The sequence below is a fragment of the Halichoerus grypus genome, chromosome 2 (genome assembly GCF_964656455.1).
Source record: "Halichoerus grypus chromosome 2, mHalGry1.hap1.1, whole genome shotgun sequence".
Taxonomy (NCBI): domain Eukaryota; kingdom Metazoa; phylum Chordata; class Mammalia; order Carnivora; family Phocidae; genus Halichoerus; species Halichoerus grypus.
The window spans coordinates 191,040,890-191,059,821 of NC_135713.1; the positions used below are offsets into that span (position 1 = coordinate 191,040,890).

The 18,932-nt window shown below is 58.7% G+C and overlaps 2 protein-coding genes across 10 annotated transcripts; one reads left to right on the forward strand and one right to left on the reverse strand.

The window, feature by feature from the left end:
- Positions 1–380: 380 nt before the first annotated feature.
- On the forward strand, positions 381–9,635 carry RUNDC3A (RUN domain containing 3A). Of its 8 annotated transcripts, none has more exons than XM_036071248.2 (11): positions 381–523; positions 4,212–4,327; positions 4,698–4,846; positions 5,035–5,120; positions 6,085–6,174; positions 6,277–6,357; positions 6,445–6,610; positions 6,712–6,869; positions 7,638–7,775; positions 7,881–8,005; positions 9,025–9,635. In XM_036071248.2, the coding sequence occupies exons 1-11, from the start codon at positions 417–419 to the stop codon at positions 9,165–9,167; spliced, it is 1,359 nt and encodes a 452-aa protein (XP_035927141.1). In that variant the 5' UTR covers positions 381–416; the 3' UTR covers positions 9,168–9,635. The 8 variants fall into 8 exon arrangements, with proteins under 8 accessions (XP_035927141.1, XP_035927135.1, XP_035927133.1 ...); XM_036071242.2 differs by having other exon boundaries at positions 7,899–8,005; XM_036071240.2 differs by having other exon boundaries at positions 4,710–4,846.
- A 647-nt stretch (positions 9,636–10,282) lies between these two features.
- SLC25A39 (solute carrier family 25 member 39) lies at positions 10,283–14,903 on the reverse strand. Of its 2 annotated transcripts, none has more exons than XM_036071250.2 (12): positions 14,755–14,903; positions 13,590–13,689; positions 13,399–13,458; positions 13,229–13,273; positions 12,847–12,956; positions 12,416–12,483; positions 12,149–12,273; positions 11,796–11,969; positions 11,352–11,461; positions 11,069–11,150; positions 10,908–10,988; positions 10,283–10,812 (listed from the first exon to the last, which is right to left on the reverse strand). In XM_036071250.2, exons 2-12 carry the CDS (start codon positions 13,672–13,674, stop codon positions 10,697–10,699), a joined length of 1,056 nt encoding a protein of 351 aa, XP_035927143.1. In that variant the 5' UTR covers positions 13,675–13,689; positions 14,755–14,903; the 3' UTR covers positions 10,283–10,696. The 2 variants fall into 2 exon arrangements, with proteins under 2 accessions (XP_035927143.1, XP_035927142.1); XM_036071249.2 differs by having other exon boundaries at positions 12,847–12,980.
- Positions 14,904–18,932: the final 4,029 nt, after the last annotated feature.

The window sequence follows — 18,932 nt, forward strand, 5'->3', positions numbered from 1 at the left end:
TCTTTCTCCTTCCAATCGCTGCCTCTTCCGGGGACCCCCTCCGTCCTCCCTGGGGCCCCAGCCCCCACCCCCAAATTCTGCATCCTCTGCGGATTGGTGCCCGGCCTGCCAGGGGCGGGGCCCGAGGGCCCTGACGTCACCGGCCGAGGGGGGCGGGCGGTTAAGGGAGGGGGGAGGGTGACAGGCCCCGGCTCAGCACCTCGGAGAGCTCCCTCCCCGGCCTTGTTTTGCTCCGGAATCGCAGCCGGGGGAGGGTGCCAGGGGGCCGGGCAGCGGGAGCAGCGGCAGGGGGATGGCCGTGCAGGCATCGAGGGGCCCCGGCGGGCAGAGGGCCCAGCCGTGATCCGGCGGGGGGGGCCGGGGCGCCAGGAGGGGTGGGGGGCAGCTGGTGGCGGCAGCAGTGGCTGCACATCTGGATGGAAGCGAGCTTTGTCCAGACCACCATGGCTCTGGGGCTGTCCTCCAAGAAAGCGTCTTCCCGCAATGTGGCCGTGGAGCGTAGGAACCTGATCACCGTGTGCAGGTGGGCGCCGCTGGCGGGGGGTGGTCAGGGAGAGGCGTCGGGGCGGGCTGCGAAAATATGGACTGAGCGTGCCCGCGGGAGGATGCACAGCCGCCGCGGAGAAAAGGGAGGAAGCACAGAGTTAAGAGGAGCGCGTCCACTGTCCCTCAGGCCCAGACCAGGAGGGGCTTTGGAGGTCTGGTCCCTACCCTTCTAGGCCAAGTCAGGCCTATGCCCAGCCCGGGGCCTGGGGGTTGAGGGGTGTTTCATTGGCACTGCAGCTTCCTGTGAAAACCAGGAAGTGACATTGTGTGTGAGGGGGAGGGGTGGGATGGCTGGCTCCCCTGCTGGGGGCGGGGGTGGGGTGGGCAGGGAAGCACTGACGAGCGCCCTCCAAGCATACCCTGACTCCCACCCCTGTCAGCCTGGCCTCTCCAGGGTGGGGCTTTCCTGAGAGATTTTCCCATGCTCAAACCCGGGAGCAGAGATCGGTGTCCTCCTCCATCTCTGGACAGCTGCAGCCTGTGGCAGGGTCAACTGGGGGTGTGGGCAAAGCCCCTGAATCCACCCAGTGAAGGGTGAGGGGCACTGTGCCTGCCATGGGAAGGGCTGAGGGTCTGACTGCGGAAGCCTGGGTCTCCCGGGTTCAAGGGAGGAGGTTGGGAGGGCAGGGCCATTGGTCCCTGAGGGTGGGGCTGTCGCAGCATTGGGAAGATTCATCTGCTTTTTGAGGGCCCAGGAAGTGAACCTTCCCGCCTCAGCCCTGCAGTGACTCACCCTCACTGCCCTGCCCTGAGCCGGTAGCCACTGTCCCTCAGTTTCACCTGCCCTGCTCCCTCCCTCTAGGACCCCCCTGCCAGCTGCCTTCTCCATCTGCAACCCCCCCGCCCCATGCCACCTCTGAGGGCAGGGTGCTCCAAGTGCAGGCTCAACTGTCCTGCTTTGCCACCCCCACCTGTCTACACACAAGCCTTGGCCCTGCTCCTTCCCCCAGGAATCAGCGTGCACCTGATGCCCTGGCTCCTGCCTCCCATAGCTCCTTCCAGGTTCCTGCACACACACCCAGCCATACTGCATCTGTCTCACACCATTATATCCTAGTCCCTAGCACGGTGCTACACACATCAGACCTCTGTAAAAATGCCTGGAATGTTATAGAAGAAATGAGTGCAGCAATGGCCCACCCAGCCCAAAGTACAGGCCGATGCCTCCACCCTCACCCCTCAAACCCTGCCAGTCTGGTATAAAACAAAGGTTTCTGCCTTTGGGGCCAGAGGATCCTAGGTCAAGCTCTTCATCAATTATTAGCTGTGCAACCGTGGGGAAGTCTCCTAACCACTCTGGGCCTTGGGTGCCTCATCATCCCCACTGTAGATGTAACAGCCACGCCAAGGAAAAGTAATGGCATAATTCACGTAGGAGCCTAACCTAGTGCCTGGCCCACGAAAATCGCCCTGTCCTGATGATACCCTTCCTGTCCCTGAGAAGATACTTCTTCTTTCTCTTGCCTGCTTTCCCCAGTGTATGGGAAGGGGGAAGCTCCCTGTGGCCTAGGCTGGAGGAACAGAGGTTCTGGTGGATTGAGAGTGGGCTTAGAGCTGGGGTGTGAGGGATAGAGTTTTAGAGGGGATTGGGGGCATGACAAAGGCTCAGAAACCCCTCGGGCCTCTGCCACCTCATCCCTGTCATGTGGTTCGCCTCCAGCTCCCAGAACAGTTCCCTTTAGCAGGCCAAGGGCTCCCCTGGGCCCTGGCCTCCCTGTCTCCATGGTAACCTGCAGCAGCCACTGCACCTTCTAATAGGGAGCACACCATGGGGCTCCCGGGGGCGATGGCCAGCTCTGCAGCACCCCTGAGGATGGATGGCAGATGGCCGCCATGCTGAAACCAGCCCCAGGCCCCCACTGAGGGCTGACCCAGATGACCAGAAAATATCATGGGGGCGGTGGTGGTGTGTGCTGCACAATGAGGCCCAGCTAATGCCCCAAACACAGGCTCCTTCTGGCGGGGCCAACCTTCCCATTAATGGCCCTGCTCCTGGCCACCCCTGCCCAATGGGCTATACACACGCCCCTTCCCCTAGTCCTTCCTGGAGTCTGGGGCAGGTACTATTATTCCTGTTTGGGCCTCAGAGAGATTAAGTGACTTGTCCAAGGCCGCAAGGGTATCACAAGGAAACAGGATCTGAGTCCACCAGGCCGCCTCCCCCTACTACAAACCCCAGCACTGACCTGGCTCTGATTTCAGGCCAGACCAGCTCTAAGCCCAAAGAGAAGGGAGGGGGGTCCATTGGCTCAGGTCTGCCATTGGCCTGAGAGCCTCAGAGGCCAGTGCTTAAGGGCTGGAGCCTGCAGAGAGGAAGGCAGAGGAGGCAGGGGCTGCTCCTAGGCCTTGGTAATTGTGACAGCCAGCAGGAGGCCACAGGATGTGGCAGAAAGAGCAAGGGCTTTGGGATCAGCCAGACTTACTTGACTCCTCACAAGCCCTGTGACTCTGAACAGATCAGTCAACCTCTTGAACCCTCGGTCACCTTATCTGTAAAATGGGGATGATGCTAAGAGGACCTACCTCCCAGAGCTGTTGTAAGGATGGATGAGGAGTACATGCAGTGCTTGGCACATTACAGGCCTTGATAAGCTTAGGGGGAAAGGGGCAGTTCCAAGCAGCCCCTGTAGCCCTGGGTCCCCCACTCCTGCTCCTCCACCCACAAGAGGGCAATAATGGGATGTTGCCAGCCGCATCCTCATTCCTGCCCCACCCCACTGCAGGGATGGCAGGTGGAGATTGCAGGGGGAGGGACTGCAGAGGTAGCTGAGGCTCCAAGCAGGATTGCAGAGAGGAATGAGGGCTGCTGGGCTCCAGTTTCTCAGCCCCATTGGCTTCCCGTGGTTCCCCTCCTCTCTGAGAAGCCAGGTGTCTGGGCCCCAAGACCCCTTCCAGAGATTTGCTGCCAATGCCCCCTCCCACACAGTGTGTGTGTCAGACCCACACCCTGCACACATACACACACACACACACACACACACCCCCAGCCCAGCTCTGCACTGCCTGGTTCTGGGCAGCTGGTGTGTGGGCGACCAAACTAGGAAGGAGAAGGGGGAAGGGGGGCATCCATGTGCTAAGAGCCCACCTGGCCACCCCTGCAGGCCCACGCTCCATGTGCTTAGTTTCAACTCACATGCCCTGGCCCAAGTGACGCCCACCCCCTCACCCCCCACCGAAGGGACTGAAGTTTGTTCTAGCAATAGCAGGAGACAGCTCCAGGCAGGGGTACAAACCCACTTTCTAACTCCTAGCTGACCCCCAACCCACACCCATCAAAAACGCAACTCCAAAGCATGGGCAAGAAGGAAGGGGCTCTGGGACAGCCCCCTGACTCCAGGTGCCTCCTCTGCCTACTTACTGTTCTGTCCCCTCTCATACCTTATTCCTGAAGCTTCCTTTCTCTGGCTGTCACCTCTCCTGTCACCTGTTTGTCAATCGGTCTCCCACCTGCCACTCTATCACTCCCATGTCACAGCGCCTCTGTGGTCATGCACACCTCCCCTGTCTCCCACCTTCTTTCCATGTGCCTCACCCCCACGCCCATGCTCTTCATGACCTCTCCTCTGCCCTTCACTCCCTCTCTTTGCCTAACACCCCTCCTCTACCACCATTACCCTGTCTTCTCACTGGACACCCCACTGCCCCCTTTCCCTACCTCCCACCAGGTTCTCTGTGAAAACGCTGCTGGAGAAATACACGGCGGAGCCCATCGATGACTCATCCGAGGAGTTTGTGAATTTTGCAGCCATCTTAGAGCAGATCCTCAGCCACCGTTTCAAAGGTGGGCCCAGCTCCCTGGCCCCCATTGTCCAGCCCTCCCAACTCCCAGCCTTTAGCTTCCGGCCACCCACTCTGATCTACCTCGTGGCTTTCTGAACCCCATCATTGACCCTGGCCCCAATTCTGGCTGGGCCACGCACACACTGGAAAGAGGGGAGGGGGTCTTTTGGCCACATACAGTGGGTGCCCACAAGCTCCATCAGTGGGCATGCAGGTACGTGCCCTGTGTGTACATGTATGTGTGTGCACATGTTTGGGGTAGGAACTATGTGCAGGTGGGGCTGCTTATACTTATGCATGTGTGTACCCCATTACACGGACCCTCTACAAACTCCCTGGTTTTGCTGAGCCCCCTCCCTGCCCTGGCTCAGCCTGTGCCCCAGCAGGTCCGGTGAGCTGGTTCAGCTCAGACGGGCAGCGGGGCTTCTGGGACTATATCCGGCTGGCTTGCAGCAAAGTGCCCAACAATTGTGTGAGCAGCATTGAGAACATGGAGAACATCAGCACAGCCCGAGCCAAGGTGAGGGGCCTGTGATGGGCAGGGCCAGGGCAGCTGTTGGTTGCAGGGGGATACAGGGGGGATTGCCTGCTCCTTGTTCCTCAACTCTGCCTCCGGGCACTCGGTAGAAGAGCCACAGGAGGTCTAGACACAGTGGTGCACTCCTGGGTCCCTTCAGGGCAACAAGTAAAGTTGAGTGTGCTTTCCAGGGCCGGGCATGGATCCGGGTGGCCCTGATGGAGAAGCGAATGTCAGAATACATCACCACAGCTCTGCGGGACACCCGGACCACCAGGTGAGACCCTCTCCGTCAGCTCAGACCACAGGTCCCAGTGTGCATGTTCGTTGCCTAAACAAACTTGATCCTTAAGTTCCTGGAGCAACCTTCAGTACCTGGACTGCAACTCCCAGCATGCACTGCTAGCTTCCCTCTCCCAGACTATCCTCTGGCCACTGAGCTTACAGTCCCAGACACACCTTTAGCATCACCACCATTTCTTCCAAGTCAAATTCATTCTTCTCCATCACTCCACAGTACTGATCTCATGCACAGCTCTTACCTTAGACACGCCTCTGAACAAGCCTCAACTATGTATCATTTTATCTGTTGGCCTTGTTCCATGATCTATAACACAGAGCCCTACCTACTCCCCAAACAGGGGCAGCAGTCTGTACTTGCCACCGGTGGACTACAGTGTCCCAGTGTGCAGAGCTTGAGTCCCTGCATTGTAGGTTTGCAGAGAGATTGGGTCTCAGGGGCAGAGGTCACAGGCAGGATGTGTGTTTGAAACTGAATACAGTCACGGGCAGGTCTCCCCCCCCCCCCCCCCCCCCGGCCATCCAGTGGTCACATACAACCTGATGGTTTTACTCCGTTCTATCTCTAGTCTGTCCTCACATTTCAGAGATCACATCAACATATTTTTGAGCACCTACTGTATGCCAAGCACTAATGATTAGAACTTGTTTCCTGACTTTATGGATCTGGATGATCCCATACTTGGTGGGAAAGGGGTAGTTCAGGGGATGGAGGAGAGTATTCTCCCGGAACACACGTTCTAATACGTGGGAGACACAGTGGGCGCCACTCTGAGGGAGAGACAAGATCCACATGTGAGGGGTGAGCGGGAGAGAGATAGCTACTTCCTCTAGGAAGGGTTGGTAGTAAGCCAGGGGTATGAGGGGTGGGGTCTCCCTGGGAGGAGGAGGAGGATGCACCATCAGTCCCTCCGTACCCCCCGCCCCCCCGCCCCCCGCAGACGTTTCTATGACTCGGGAGCCATCATGCTGCGGGAGGAAGCCACCGTCCTCACCGGGATGCTGATCGGACTGAGCGCCATAGACTTCAGGTAGGGGTCTGGGTGGCGGTGGCCGGCGGCGTTTAGCCGAGAATGTCCACACTCGCATCCCCTCATACCCGCCCCCCCACCCCGTGGTTCTTCCGCCCCCAGCTTCTGCCTAAAGGGCGAAGTGCTGGACGGGAAGACCCCCGTGGTCATCGATTACACACCCTACCTAAAGTTCACCCAGAGGTGAGCGGCGCGATTGCTGCGGTGGGTGCGGGCACGGCGGAGGGCGGGCGGGCAGGGCGGGCCGTGCCCACTGCTCCTTCCCCCAAGCTACGACTACCTGACCGACGAGGAGGAGCGGCACAGCGCCGAGAGCAGTACGAGCGAGGACAACTCGCCCGAGCACCCGTACCTGCCGCTCGTCACCGACGAGGACAGCTGGTACAGCAAATGGCACAAGATGGAACAGAAGTTCCGCATCGTCTACGCGCAGAAGGTGCGTGATGCGCGGCGGGGGAGCGGCGGGGCCGGGGGGGCGGGCGGGCGGCCGCTGGGAGCCCCGCGCCCGGCCGCCCGGGCTGAGCCGGCGCCCCGCAGGGCTACCTGGAGGAGCTGGTGCGCCTGCGCGAGTCGCAGCTGAAGGACCTGGAGGCGGAGAACCGGCGGCTGCAGCTGCAGCTGGAGGAGGCGGCGGCGCAGAACCAGCGCGAGAAGCGGGAGCTGGAAGGCGTGATCCTGGAGCTGCAGGAGCAGCTGTGAGCGCCGCCGCCGCCCTGCCCCCGTCCCGGCCACCCCGACCACATCGCCCCCACTGACTCTAACGTCACCTTTCTTGATAACAGCATCCAGTGCCACCAACGGCCAGCATCAAACCACTGACCCCCTCACCTCCACCCCAAGACCCCCTCCCCAGTGAACTGAATTACCCTCAACATAAGATCCAGGGATACCCCCCAAAACCGGCGCCCCACTTCATCCATCAGCTACCATGGCTACAGAACGTTACTGCTGCGACCCCAGCATTACTCAGAAGGACCTCAGATGCTACTCAGCCAACTTTCGACACGATCGCATTATTCCCTCTGTTCCACACCCCTCTGATCTGTAACCACTATCATCCCCACAGTGACCCCTGACTTCACTGTTACTCATCCTTCTGATAGCTTCCGCCTAAACCTTTTCATCACCCTGTGACCTCCGGGCATGATCCCCCAAGATACTCCATTACCCTTCAGGATTCCCACTCTGTTCTCTACCCACTCCATCACCCTGACTTGAGTCCCACAACATCCCATTATTCCCTCCAACTCCCATCATGAACATGAGCAAAGTAAATCCCCATCTCCTCTCTGACCCTCAGCACCCTCCACTGACTCCCAGGATCTGCCCTTCTGGTCCTCCACGTTCTGTCCCCATTTCTGCTGCCCAGATTTCATTCATAACCCCCCTACCCCTTGCCGAGCCCCCTTTCCCCACTTCTGCTCCCTCTCCTAGTCAGGCCTGACCCCTCCTCCCCATCCCAGGACAGGTCTGATCCCCGGTGACCACGTTCCCCTGGCCCAGGGTTCCAAAGACCTCACCACGCCCCTGGTCAACCAATGGCCTTCACTGGGAACGCTCAATGGGGCAGAGGGTGCCAACAACCCCAAGCTATACCGGAGGTAAGCCTCAGCCAGGCTCAGCTTGGGCCTGAGTGCTGGCCCTTACTGGGGAAGAGGGGCTAGTGGGGGGGGGGGTGCAGGCTGTAGGCCCTGCCTGCACATCAGCCCTCTGCTCTGCCGCAGACACAGTTTCATGAGCACGGAGCCGCTGTCGGCTGAAGCCAGCCTGAGCTCGGACTCCCAGCGCCTGGGAGAGGGCAAACGGGACGAGGAGCCCTGGGGCCCCATCGGTGAGCCCCCCAATCCGGCACCCAACATTCTTCCAAGGAGGGCTGAGGCCAGGCCTTGGGGCCTGCGGTCAGACCCTGACCAAGTCCCTCCTTCATGCAGCCCTTCCGGAGAGCTTAGCACAGCATTTAAGAGCTTGGTTTGGGGTGTTGGGCAGATTCTGCTGCAAACCCCAGCAGCGCCGCCTCCCGTTGTGCAAGCTTGGTGCATCGCTTCACCTTGCTGAGCCCTGCTCAGCGGTAACACGGGGGTGCTGACTAATCACCAGTGTAGCACACGGTGGGGGCTCAATGGGTTTTTGCCAGCATGACATCCTCAAGGGGCTCACAGGTTCTCGGGGAATTCTTCGCCTAATTTGCTCTTATCTCATGCACTCTGTGAACCGCTTGCCTGATCGTTGTTTCCCCCTTTTCTTTGGCTGCCAGGAAGCTCAGAGCCAAATTAGTGGCTCCCTTCAAGCGAATGTCCGGGACTTCAACGCATGCATTTTGTGTTGCCCCCCCCCCCCACCCGGCTTCACCTTGGTTCCCTACCCTAGTTTTCCCAGGGCCTGGACTTCTGCCATTTCTTTCCAAACACCATACTGTACTGGATGACTTTAGATCTTCTTTGAGACAAGGCAGGCTGTGGACGTGGAACCCCGCCACACTGTGTTTGTGATTGTCTGTGTGTCTGTCTCCACCCCCCAAGACTGTGAGCTCCGTGAGGGCAGGGACCATGTCTTGTCCGTTCTCTGTATCCCCAGTGCTTGGAACGGAATAAGTGCTCACCGTGTGTTTAATAAACAGACAGAGAGGTTGAACCTCAGGGGGAGACAGAGACGTAAGCTGACGATTACAATACAGTGTCCCGGCACTGTGCATGGCATGGGCAGATACTTCCCCAGGTTTCCTTGACAACGCCAAGTGCTCCAGAAATGAGGAAAATTTCCTCGGGGGGGTGACCTGAGGGCTACCCCCCCTTCCCCAACTCACACACAGGCAGACCGGTTGGCTCGGCCTCACCCGCCCTCTCTCCCCAGGGAAGGACCCCACGCCCTCCATGCTGGGCCTCTGCGGCTCCCTGGCCTCCATCCCCAGCTGCAAGTCCCTGGCGAGCTTCAAATCCAACGAGTGCCTGGTGAGCGACAGTCCCGAAGGCAGCCCGGCACTGAGCCCCAGCTGAGGAGGGGCGTGGGCAGTGTTAGCCGCACCCGCCAGGGGCACGGGCACCTGCCACCTTTCCTCAGAGTCCCCCAATCCAGGCCACTTTTCCAGAGAACGCTGCCCACCCAGCCACGGGTCTCTTGCAAAAAGCACCCTTTGCTTCTTGCCCATTTTAACTTTCTGCCCAAGGGAGCAGGGGCTACAAGGGGAAGCCCATTGGGCCAGGGCGCACGAGCACCACGGCCACAGGGTGCCCTTGGGAAAGCCTGTTCCATTCTTCTGGTGACCCTGGCACCTGGCTGGCTTCCTACCGGACTCTTCTTCGCACAGCCCCGCCACCCTCCTCAGGAGCTGGTGGCCCAGCCTCAGCACTCCCACCTCCCATGCCTCTCCAGTCCATCCCTGTGTATTCCCCGGAGTCACTCCTTCCTCAGCCCCCAGGACAGGGGCTCTGAGGGGATCAGGCAAATAAAAACCAGAAGACTGAGGGCAACTTTGTCTGTGGGGGGCTGGGATTGGGCACTGTCCTGAGGTGGCACAATTCGATAGCCAGTGCTGGGCCCGTAACCAGGGTGATGCTAGACCAGACACAACGGGTCTGTGCCCCACAGAAGCAAGCTGGTCAGAATGATTTGGGAAGTGGGGCGCTTTTGTATGAAGTGTCCTAAATGTTGGGTCTGTCCAGGGCAGGACCACATGTAAATGCCCCATTCAACCTGATATTCTTAGTAACTTGCTTAGCCCCCAGTGGGGAAGACACTGAACGCCCTAGGGGCAGGAAGGAGGAGCCAAGCCCTGGCAGGGCCCTGTTCTCCTTCCATCATCCTGAAATTCAGCTTTGGCCCAAAGTTGCAGACCCATCGAAGCAACCTCCCTCCTCTGTTGTCACTGGAGTATGTCCATCGGGAGAGGTCTCACCACCCTCCGCCATGGCCCTAACGCTACCTGTCACCCCCTCAACTCTGGGTCCTCACCCTGACCCGGCTCTCACTAAAGGGGGGGGTCCTCTATATGGGTACCATCTGGGTAGTCAAAGCCAACATCCAAGTCCCTTCCAGGCCTCCTCTGTGCAAGTCACTACCAAGTCCCACTTCCCTACCCACCCCTAAACACCCCGCAGTCACAGGCACTGGACAGAGGTTCATCATCTTTAGAGTCAAGGGATTAACAGGGATGGGTACAGACTACACCAGGCCTAGGGTTTTGTGGCGCCTGGGAGCAGACCCAGCTACAGCAAACACACAGGGAAATGGCAGGAAGGGAGGGAACAATTAGCAGATTTGGTCTTCCACTTGGGGTGCGGAGTGGTGGTGGAAAAGTGATTATCCTTGGGCCTGGGAATGAGAAACAGTAGGAAGAAAGCTGTTGGGGGGGGAGCTGGGCAGGCCTCGAGGGGCAGCCCCGTACCCCTGGGGCTCATAGTTGAGGGAGAAGGGAAATGAGGCCCCTCCCCTCAGTGCTGAGGACAAGGCACTTGGCTCAGTCTCCTTCCGCACCACCCCCAACCCCATCCAGGGAAGAGATGGGGTTCTTGTCCCCTGACTCCTTTTAAGAGCCCAGAGGCTGTTCTCTGTTGAGCCTCTGGAAGAAGCTTTTGCCGAACTCATAAGTGCTGATCATGATGGCACAGGAGGGGGCAGCCTTGATGATCCTTGGGAGAAAGCCTGCAATGGGGGAGGGGGGGTTAGGGTCCGAAGTCAGGACCCAAGGGGGCCCCAATCCTTCCTGAGCGCGGACACGCGGACGGACGGATGCTCACCTGCGAAGAGCCCCCTGGTGCCCGACTCAGCCCGGATCCGCCGCAGCAACAGCCACGTGGAGTCGGCGCGTGGGGGGGTCACTGTGGGTGCGAGGCGTGGCCCGGGTGAGACCCCACTTGGGCCCCCATCCGCCCAGCCCCACACCAGCCAGAACCCTCACCTCTCACAGCCTCCAGAGCTCCCAGCGCAACCTGGCGCTGAGTCTTCACCACGTCGAAGGGCAGAGTCAGGACGGCCGCCACCTGGTGTGGTGCGGAGAGCGCTGGTCCCCAGTCCCCGGGCCCCCAGCCCTCGCGTCTAGCCAGGCTCTGCCAGCCTTGGCTAGGGCTTCTCGAGGCAAGGCGAGCTTGCTCCTCGACAGGCAGCTACACGAGCACCTCCCACAACCCTCAGGCCTCCCAAGGCCACATCCACTGGCCTCGCTCCCGGCCTGATCAACTCACCGTCCCGGAGATGCCTCCAGCCACAAAGCTGATGCCCACGGATGTCTGGTCTTTTGGCCTGAGCCCGCTCAGCCAGCTCTTCACCAGTTCGTAGTTGAACCAGTACAGGGCTTGGGGACATACGGGTACACTCGTCAGAGTTGGGGAGGGCAGTGGGGCGGCCCCAAACCTCCCACTTTCCACTGCTGCGCGACGTGACACCGTCCCTCCTGAGAATGAGGCCTGCCTGTAGCGTGCCAGTTTCTGTAACAAGCCCTCTGCGGGGATTTTCTCTTGGAAACCTGGGTGACTACCCCGCCCGCTGGGCCCATTTCACAGATGAGATGTTCAAGGCCCAGAAAGTGACATCAAGGTCAGTAACAGCAAAATTGGGACTTAACTGTAGACCTCCTGTATGTCATCCAGAGGCTCCCTTACCCCACCCCCTGCATCCCTGATTCCTACCTGAAAAGGGCACGTCCCGAAGGGCAGTGGGGCCCCAGCCCAGCCACAGTGAGCGCCAGCCACCCTGAGCCATGGCAGCTCGGACACAGGATCCCAGCTCCCGGTAGGACACATGTTGAGCCTGCAGCTTTGTCCGCACCAGCTCCAAGGGGCTGATCACAGTCACGGTGCCCACTAGGGGGAATAGCGGGGAGAGATCAGCTCACAGGGCCCAACGGCCGCCTTTCCCGGGATCTGGGGGCCCAAGAGATCCCTCTACCCCTAAGCTGCCAGACGCTGGAGCTGGAAGCCAGGACTGGGCTCCAGCAGAGCCGGGGCTCAGAGAGAGATCAAGGGCCCAGGGCTGTGCTCACAGCGGGCTAGTGCGCCAGCCACCATGGGTGCGTAGAGGTCAGAAGTCAGGGCCCAACCACAAAGGAAGGTCTTGAGTTGGTCATACGCGGTGAAGTAGATGGCAGTGGCCGGCACAGTCATAACCCTGGGAGTGTGAACAGACGTTAGCCGGGACTCCCAAAGGCTCCCAACCTCCCAGGCACCCCCTGCCCCTGCTACCCGACCGGAGAGTAAAGGATCAGAGGAGTAGAGCAAGGAAAAGCAATGTGTGGGACTGAGAGACTCACAAGGTGGCTGGGAGGCCGCTCCACAGGGTCCTGGTGCCCTCGTGTCTCACAATCTTCACGAAGGCGTCCTGGCCAAGCAGACACCCATCCAAGAGGAGGAAGGAGGAACGTGAATAAGCTCTGGGATGGGGCTTACCCTGACTCGGCCCTAGCCTGATGCCCTCATCTCTGCCCACAGCCCTGGGTCCTGCTGAGAGGTAGGAGCCTCGCAGGCCGGCACACACGCAATCCCGCATTTAGCTCCAAGCAGACTCCCGCTCACCCTTCAAAACCGCAGAGAGGCACCACCTCCTCAGGGAAGCCCTTCCCAAGCTGACCCGGCCACTGCTACTTGCTTTGCATCAGCCCCTCCTCCCTGGGTCTGCAACCCGACCAACGTGAATCCCCCTGGAGCGCCTAGAGCCCCAGGCGGGGGCACAGCCACTCCTCACCACGGTGCCGGTGAAGCGGGTGGGGTCCTGGAACCAGGTGGCGCAGCGGGCGCTGTTCGGGCACAGGTAGAGGGGCTCCAGGACCCCACTGCAGTACAGGAGGCACTTCCCTGTGGGTTGGAGAGAGGAGGGCACTGGGGAAGGGGAGGGGGCATTAGGAGGACAGTGCCCTGGAACCCTGCAGGGAAGGGGGTGAGCCCCATCCCTAGGGGGGCCAGCAGAGGCCGTGGTCCCTGGGTGGACATTCTTGTTCAGGACACAGGGCTCGCTGATAGGACCTGGAAGTGTGTGACAGGACTGTGGAGCCCTCAGGTCCCCTGGGGAGACTGGGCCACTCCCTTCCCTGGACCTTCACAAGCTCCCTGTGGCTTGGGGAACTCACATTTGGTGTAGGGGAGGCTCCAGAGTCTGGAAGGAGGCATCAGCTCTAAAATACAAGGCAGTCCCTTAAATCAGGAGAGCCCCGACCTGTCCCGGGGACCCCACCTCGGGAAGATGTTTTGCCCAGGCACCACCCCATATGGGCTCCAGGGTTCAGGGTTGGGCACGCACCGCTGGCCGCCGAGGGGCGCTGAGACTGTAGGCGCACTTTCACCACGTCCAGGGGTGTCACTGGAGGAGGAGGGCAGGTCTGAAGGCTCCTTTCGGGACCCCACCCCGAGCCCTCCCCCAGGACCAAGTCACCTCCAATCTCTGGTCTGCCCCTGTCCCCACTGCCCCCTCCCCACCTCCCCAGATCTTACTGAAGAGGGAGGTGACTACAGCACCAGTGCCTGAGGCCACCATTTGCTGGAGGGGGCTAATGCCCCCAGGCTCCTGGTCAGCCATCTTGTAGCTTCAGTTCTGAAAAACAGTCAACTGGACTCACAAAACAAGATCAGTGGGAGGGAGAGACACAAGGCAGGGCCCTTTGGGATTTGACCCAGCCCTCTACCCGAATCCACTCACTGAATATGAACTCAAACGATCCTCACAATTACCTTCGACTTTTGTAATTTTTTTTTATTTGGGAGACAGAGATAGCACCAGCGGGGAGGCAAGGGAGAAGGAGGATCCCCGCTGAACAGAGAGCCCAACCGAGGCTCCATCCCAGGACCCTGGAATCATGACTTCAGCTGAAGGCAGAAGGCAGACGCTTAACCGACTGAGCCATCCAGAATTACCTTTTACACAATTACCTTTTAAAGCAATTTTTGTCAGTTCTACTCTACCAGTGGAAAAAGATTCAGAGAGGTGACATGACCTGAACAAGGTCACTCTGAGAGTAGTGAGGAAGGAAGCTTGGGTAGTTACTCATTGATTAAGGAGCAATAACGGCCCACTGCCATTCCCTCATCTGAGCGACACGGAACTACTGTGCACCCTCATCGAGGCAGGCGCTCTGTTTGGCCCGGGGGACCCAAAGATCAGGACGCCAGAGCCATCCCCCTAAGCCCCCCACTCCCGAGGCGGGCTCTGCTGTGCCCCGAGTCACCGGGCGTGGAAGGTGGGGCCGAGCAATAGGGGAAACGTGTAAACAAATCTTTTGGCCGCGAAAGGACCGTCCGCTCTCGGGACTGGAGGCTGGGTTCCCGGCCCTCCCTCCCTCACCCTCCTCCCGAGACCGGAAGGGCCAGTACCCCAGGCCTGGATAGAAAGGGCAATCTCTCTGCTCTCTCCCCAAGAGAGAGACCGGGGTTCGGCCGAGAGGGCAGAAAGTAGGTTTGGGAAGACAGGATCTCTCCTTTCCCTCGGAGAAACTCCGGCCCCGCGCGCAGGGGACGCCCGATGGGGCGGACTAGGTCGGCCTGACGGCTCGCGACTCCGGGCCCCCAGCCCCGCGCCGGCTCAGGTTCCCCGGGACCTCCGGAGGCCCACCTCCGCCCCCGTCCCCAGCCGGGCCCGCAACCCAGGTCCAGCTCCGCCCACCTGACTCCAGGCCGGTGCTTGCGCTGCGCGGCGCCCGGAGCCCGGCGGGCCCATGACGGCTCCGCGGCCGGTTTACGGACCGCGCGCGCTCGCCCCGCACCAAGGCCGTCTCCGAAAGCACCCGAGCCCGCCCCGCCCCCGGACCGCGCCGCGAGGCTCCGCCCTCCGCCGGCCGACCAGCTACATGCCCGGAGTGCCGCCGGCCCCGCCCACCAGCAACCTCTCCGGGACCCGCCGCTGCGCCGCGGGTGCCCGGCCGGGCCAGCGCCCCAAGGTCGTGGGTCTCCACATCACGCGTGACCGGCGGCAGCACCGCACTTAACACTGTATTCTCACAAACTCCATCCCACCAGTACCCCGGCCGAGCGTTGCCCCCGGGAGTCCCAGCGCTCCGCCTAACTTGCCAGGCCAGCGTGGGTAACGCGCTCTCTCGCTCTTCCTCAGTGTCCTCATCTGCCGGGAGGTAGGTATTGGAATCAATTCTTCCAAGGCCACGGAGATATCAGATAATAATGACAAACATTTACCCGCCGGGTTCCCTGCTGAGGTTTTACGACTTAATGGCGACCTACCAAACAGGAATCAGCATACTCCCCATTTTACGGATAATCGACTGAGGCGCAGCTCCAAAACCACTTGGCACACCTCTGGGTACCGTGCGCCCGTGGGCGATGGGATCAGACGAGCTGTGACTCGGGCCAGGCAGGCTGGACAGGGAAAAGATTGGCCCGGGAGCCAGGAAACCCGGGGTCAGCCGGACTCAATTTAGGCTTAGTCCTCCCACCGTGTGACCTGGGGCAAGTTACACCACCACTCTGGGCCTCGGGTTCCTCCTCCTTCGCACAGTGAGAGGATTGAGTAGGGAAGAAGGGGACTGACATTTTTGCGGTGGTTACTCTCACAACGTTACTTCTTCCAAACCCCCAAACTTTTAGAAGTATATTATCATTTGGCCCCTTTTTACAGAAGATGAAACTGGGGCTCGAAGTTTAAGTGCCCGGAATTCGAACCTTCCAGGTACTTCACCCTGCACGAGGCGACCTCCCTGGGTGACAGGTGGGCTTAAATCCTGAGCTGATGTCTCTGATCCCGCTTCTCAGGGAGACACATTTGTCTCCCAGGCAAGCCCAGCACCTGAAAGCCCGCCACCCGCCTCGCCTTTAAAACTTTTGTGCGGTTTTAACTATTTGTCCGAACACGGGGTGCGAACCTGCGCCTTTAAGGAGGGCGGACCGTGACTTTGACGTCACCAGCTTCTCGGGCTTAAGGGGCCCAGCCATTCGGCGCCTGCGAGGTTAGCACGTGGATTCTAAGGGGCCAACCATCAGCTTTCCCTGAAACTGGCTTTGCGGCTCCGAAAGGCTTGGCAGCCCAAGTTTAGGGGCGGGAAAGTGCAAACTGTAGCCGGTGAACTGGCCGCTGGTCGAAAGGGCTGGACAGAAGGCGCCCTTTGCATTCCCTTCCCCCATCCAATGGAGGTCTGAAATTACACAAAATCATTTTATAAACTGTATGTTAAGGCGAGAACCCAGTTTCTATTACGGTCTTTCACAGCCTCAAAGTTATGGCTTACCTGAACACGTTCACAGCCCACAGCCGCTCTCCCATTTTACAGAGGAGGAAACTGAGGGCCACGTGTGTAGTGACGCCTAGAGTGTAATGGAACCAAGACTTCTCCCGCGCAATCTCCTATAAATGAGAAAATGGAGGCCTACGAGGTCAAATCGCACCAAGGTCACTCAAATGAAAGAGCCAGAACTCAAACCCCCGAAATGCCTGAGTTCCGAGGCTCTCCCACCCACCGCATTCTCAGCCTGGGCTCTCTGCTCCCTGCGGTGACCTGCTCACCTGTGAAGGTTTTATCTACTGGGGCCTCAGGCCTCCAGGCTTCAAGAACTCCAAGAATACAGCCTGTGGGGCGGCAACACCTGCCTGCCTCAGGATTAGAGCACCTGGGAGGCAGGGACCCGGCTGTTTCCTGCAGGAGCCGCTGGACCTCCAGCAAATGTCCTAACCGCCTCTAAGCCTGAGTTTTCCCCTTTACAAAATGAGCTGATGGGGGTAATAATGCACCCACCTCACAGGAAGTATGTGAGGATTTTTTTTTTAAGATCTTATTTATTTATTAGAGAGAGCGAGCGACAGCAGGAACACAAGCAGGGGAGTGGGAGAGGGAGAAGCAGGCTTCCCACTGAGCAGGGAGCCCGATGCGGGGCTCGATCCCAGGACCCCGGGATCATGACCTGAGCCGAAGGCAGAAGCTTAATGACTGAGCCACCCAGGCGCCCCTATTATGTGAGGATTTAATGAGTTAATAGCTGTAAAGTGTTTAGATCCTTGTCTATCATGTGGCAAACACTCTATGACTATCATTATTATTATTGTCATTATTATTATTATTATTATTGATTCCCCCCAACACCACCACCGCCTGACCTGTATCACAGAAAGTTCTGGAAGGGCCTTTAGAGCAACCAGGTTCTGGTCCTACCTCTGACTCCAAATGCAGGCACAGAGAGTAATAATTCCTCACACCGCTTCCTGCCCAGAGCCAAAATCATACAGCTGCAAATTAGTGGTCAGGAACCAAACCTGGTGACCTCTGAGCCTCAGTTTCCCCCACAGTAGAATAAGGGGCTTGCATTCCATTTCTGGTTTTCTTCTTGCAATAGGATGCCTTTGAGATTTGTCGCTACACCTCAGTTTCCTTATCTGAAAATAGGGATGATGTCACTCGTCCTGCCTAACTTACAGACTCCTAGCTGCGCTCACATCCCTGAAAGCCATGTGAAGAGTCGACAAATGGTTCTGTGGCCCCTGTCAGGACCCCAGAGATGATCAGATCACAGTCCCTGCCTTCTGCCACAGGTAAATGCTTTGAGGCATCATTGGTGTGACCAAAGCCCAGTTCTGTGGCAGCCGTCCGGGCAGGTGGGACAGGTGATTGGTGGGCAATGAGGCACTGCTGGAGCTGATGGCTGCATCTCCCAAGGATGGTCATGACGGCTGTGGGGGGGAGCAGGAGCCTTGAGATGCCCAAGCCCAGAGACCTAAGGAGGAAGCAGCCACTGTCCTAGCTCACCTGGCCACGGTTCACACCGACCGCGATGTGTCAGTGGTCCTTCCAGAGGCAGCATGTGGCCCCGTGTGGCTATCAGTGACTTCCTCATCAGATGGAAAAACAGAAACTCCTTTCAATCTTAAAAGGGGAGAAAACAGTCCCAGGCCCAGGAGCTGTTGTGGGGACTGATGGACAAGTCCTTGCCTGGCACTTGGGGAAGGGACATAAACAGAAGGTGGTTTATTGTGAGACTGAATTCTTCCCCAGCAAGCCCAGCGGCGGGACAGTGTCCTCCCCACCCCCACGCCCAGCTTGCACCCCCAGGGCCGAGGAAGACATGTGTGGGGTTCGAGTAGGGCTTAGGTCCTTCCCGCGGACCCCACCAGCACCTGTGAGTCCAGGGCCAGCACTGTCCCTTCCTGGAGGCCGGGCCCACAGCTGCAGGCCCATGGAGCTGGAGAGGAGAAATCCAAACTCCAGGCCCAGAGCTAAATGTCAAGTCAGATTTTTGACTGGGCCTTGAGGGCAGGGAAGTGTGTGTGGGTGAGTTACAGGAAACTTTATTGGGCCAACTGGAGAAAATGGAGTAAGGCCTGTACAGTAGATAAGACTTCATCAATGTTAAATTTCTTGAGTGTGATAACCAGACTGTGGTTTTGCAGAACATCCTTGTTCTTAGGAAATGCACACGGAAGAAGTGTTTAGGGTTGAATGTCTGCAACTTAGTCTCAAATGGTCCTGCATAATAAAGAGAGATAAAGCCAATGTAGCAAAATGTGAACAATGGCTGAATCAAGGTGAAGGGTATATGGGTGCTCATTGTACCATTCTTGCAATTTTTCTGAAGTTTTTAGTTTTCAAAACAAAAAGTTGGAAAAAAAAAAAGTTGGTGGGGAAAGGGATTTCTTCCTCTGAAATACTTAAAGAATCAGAAAGCAACAAAGCTGTCTTTTTTTTTTGAAGGTTAAAAAGATACCTGTAATAGCTAGATCAACCCACCTGGGAAAGGACAGCTCTACTCACCACCCGCCCCCCATGTTTCCACCCCCCCTCCATGGCCTGAGAGGGTGGGTTGGAGAGTTTCTGGACACCCAAGGCTTCATTGAGGGGACCCTGG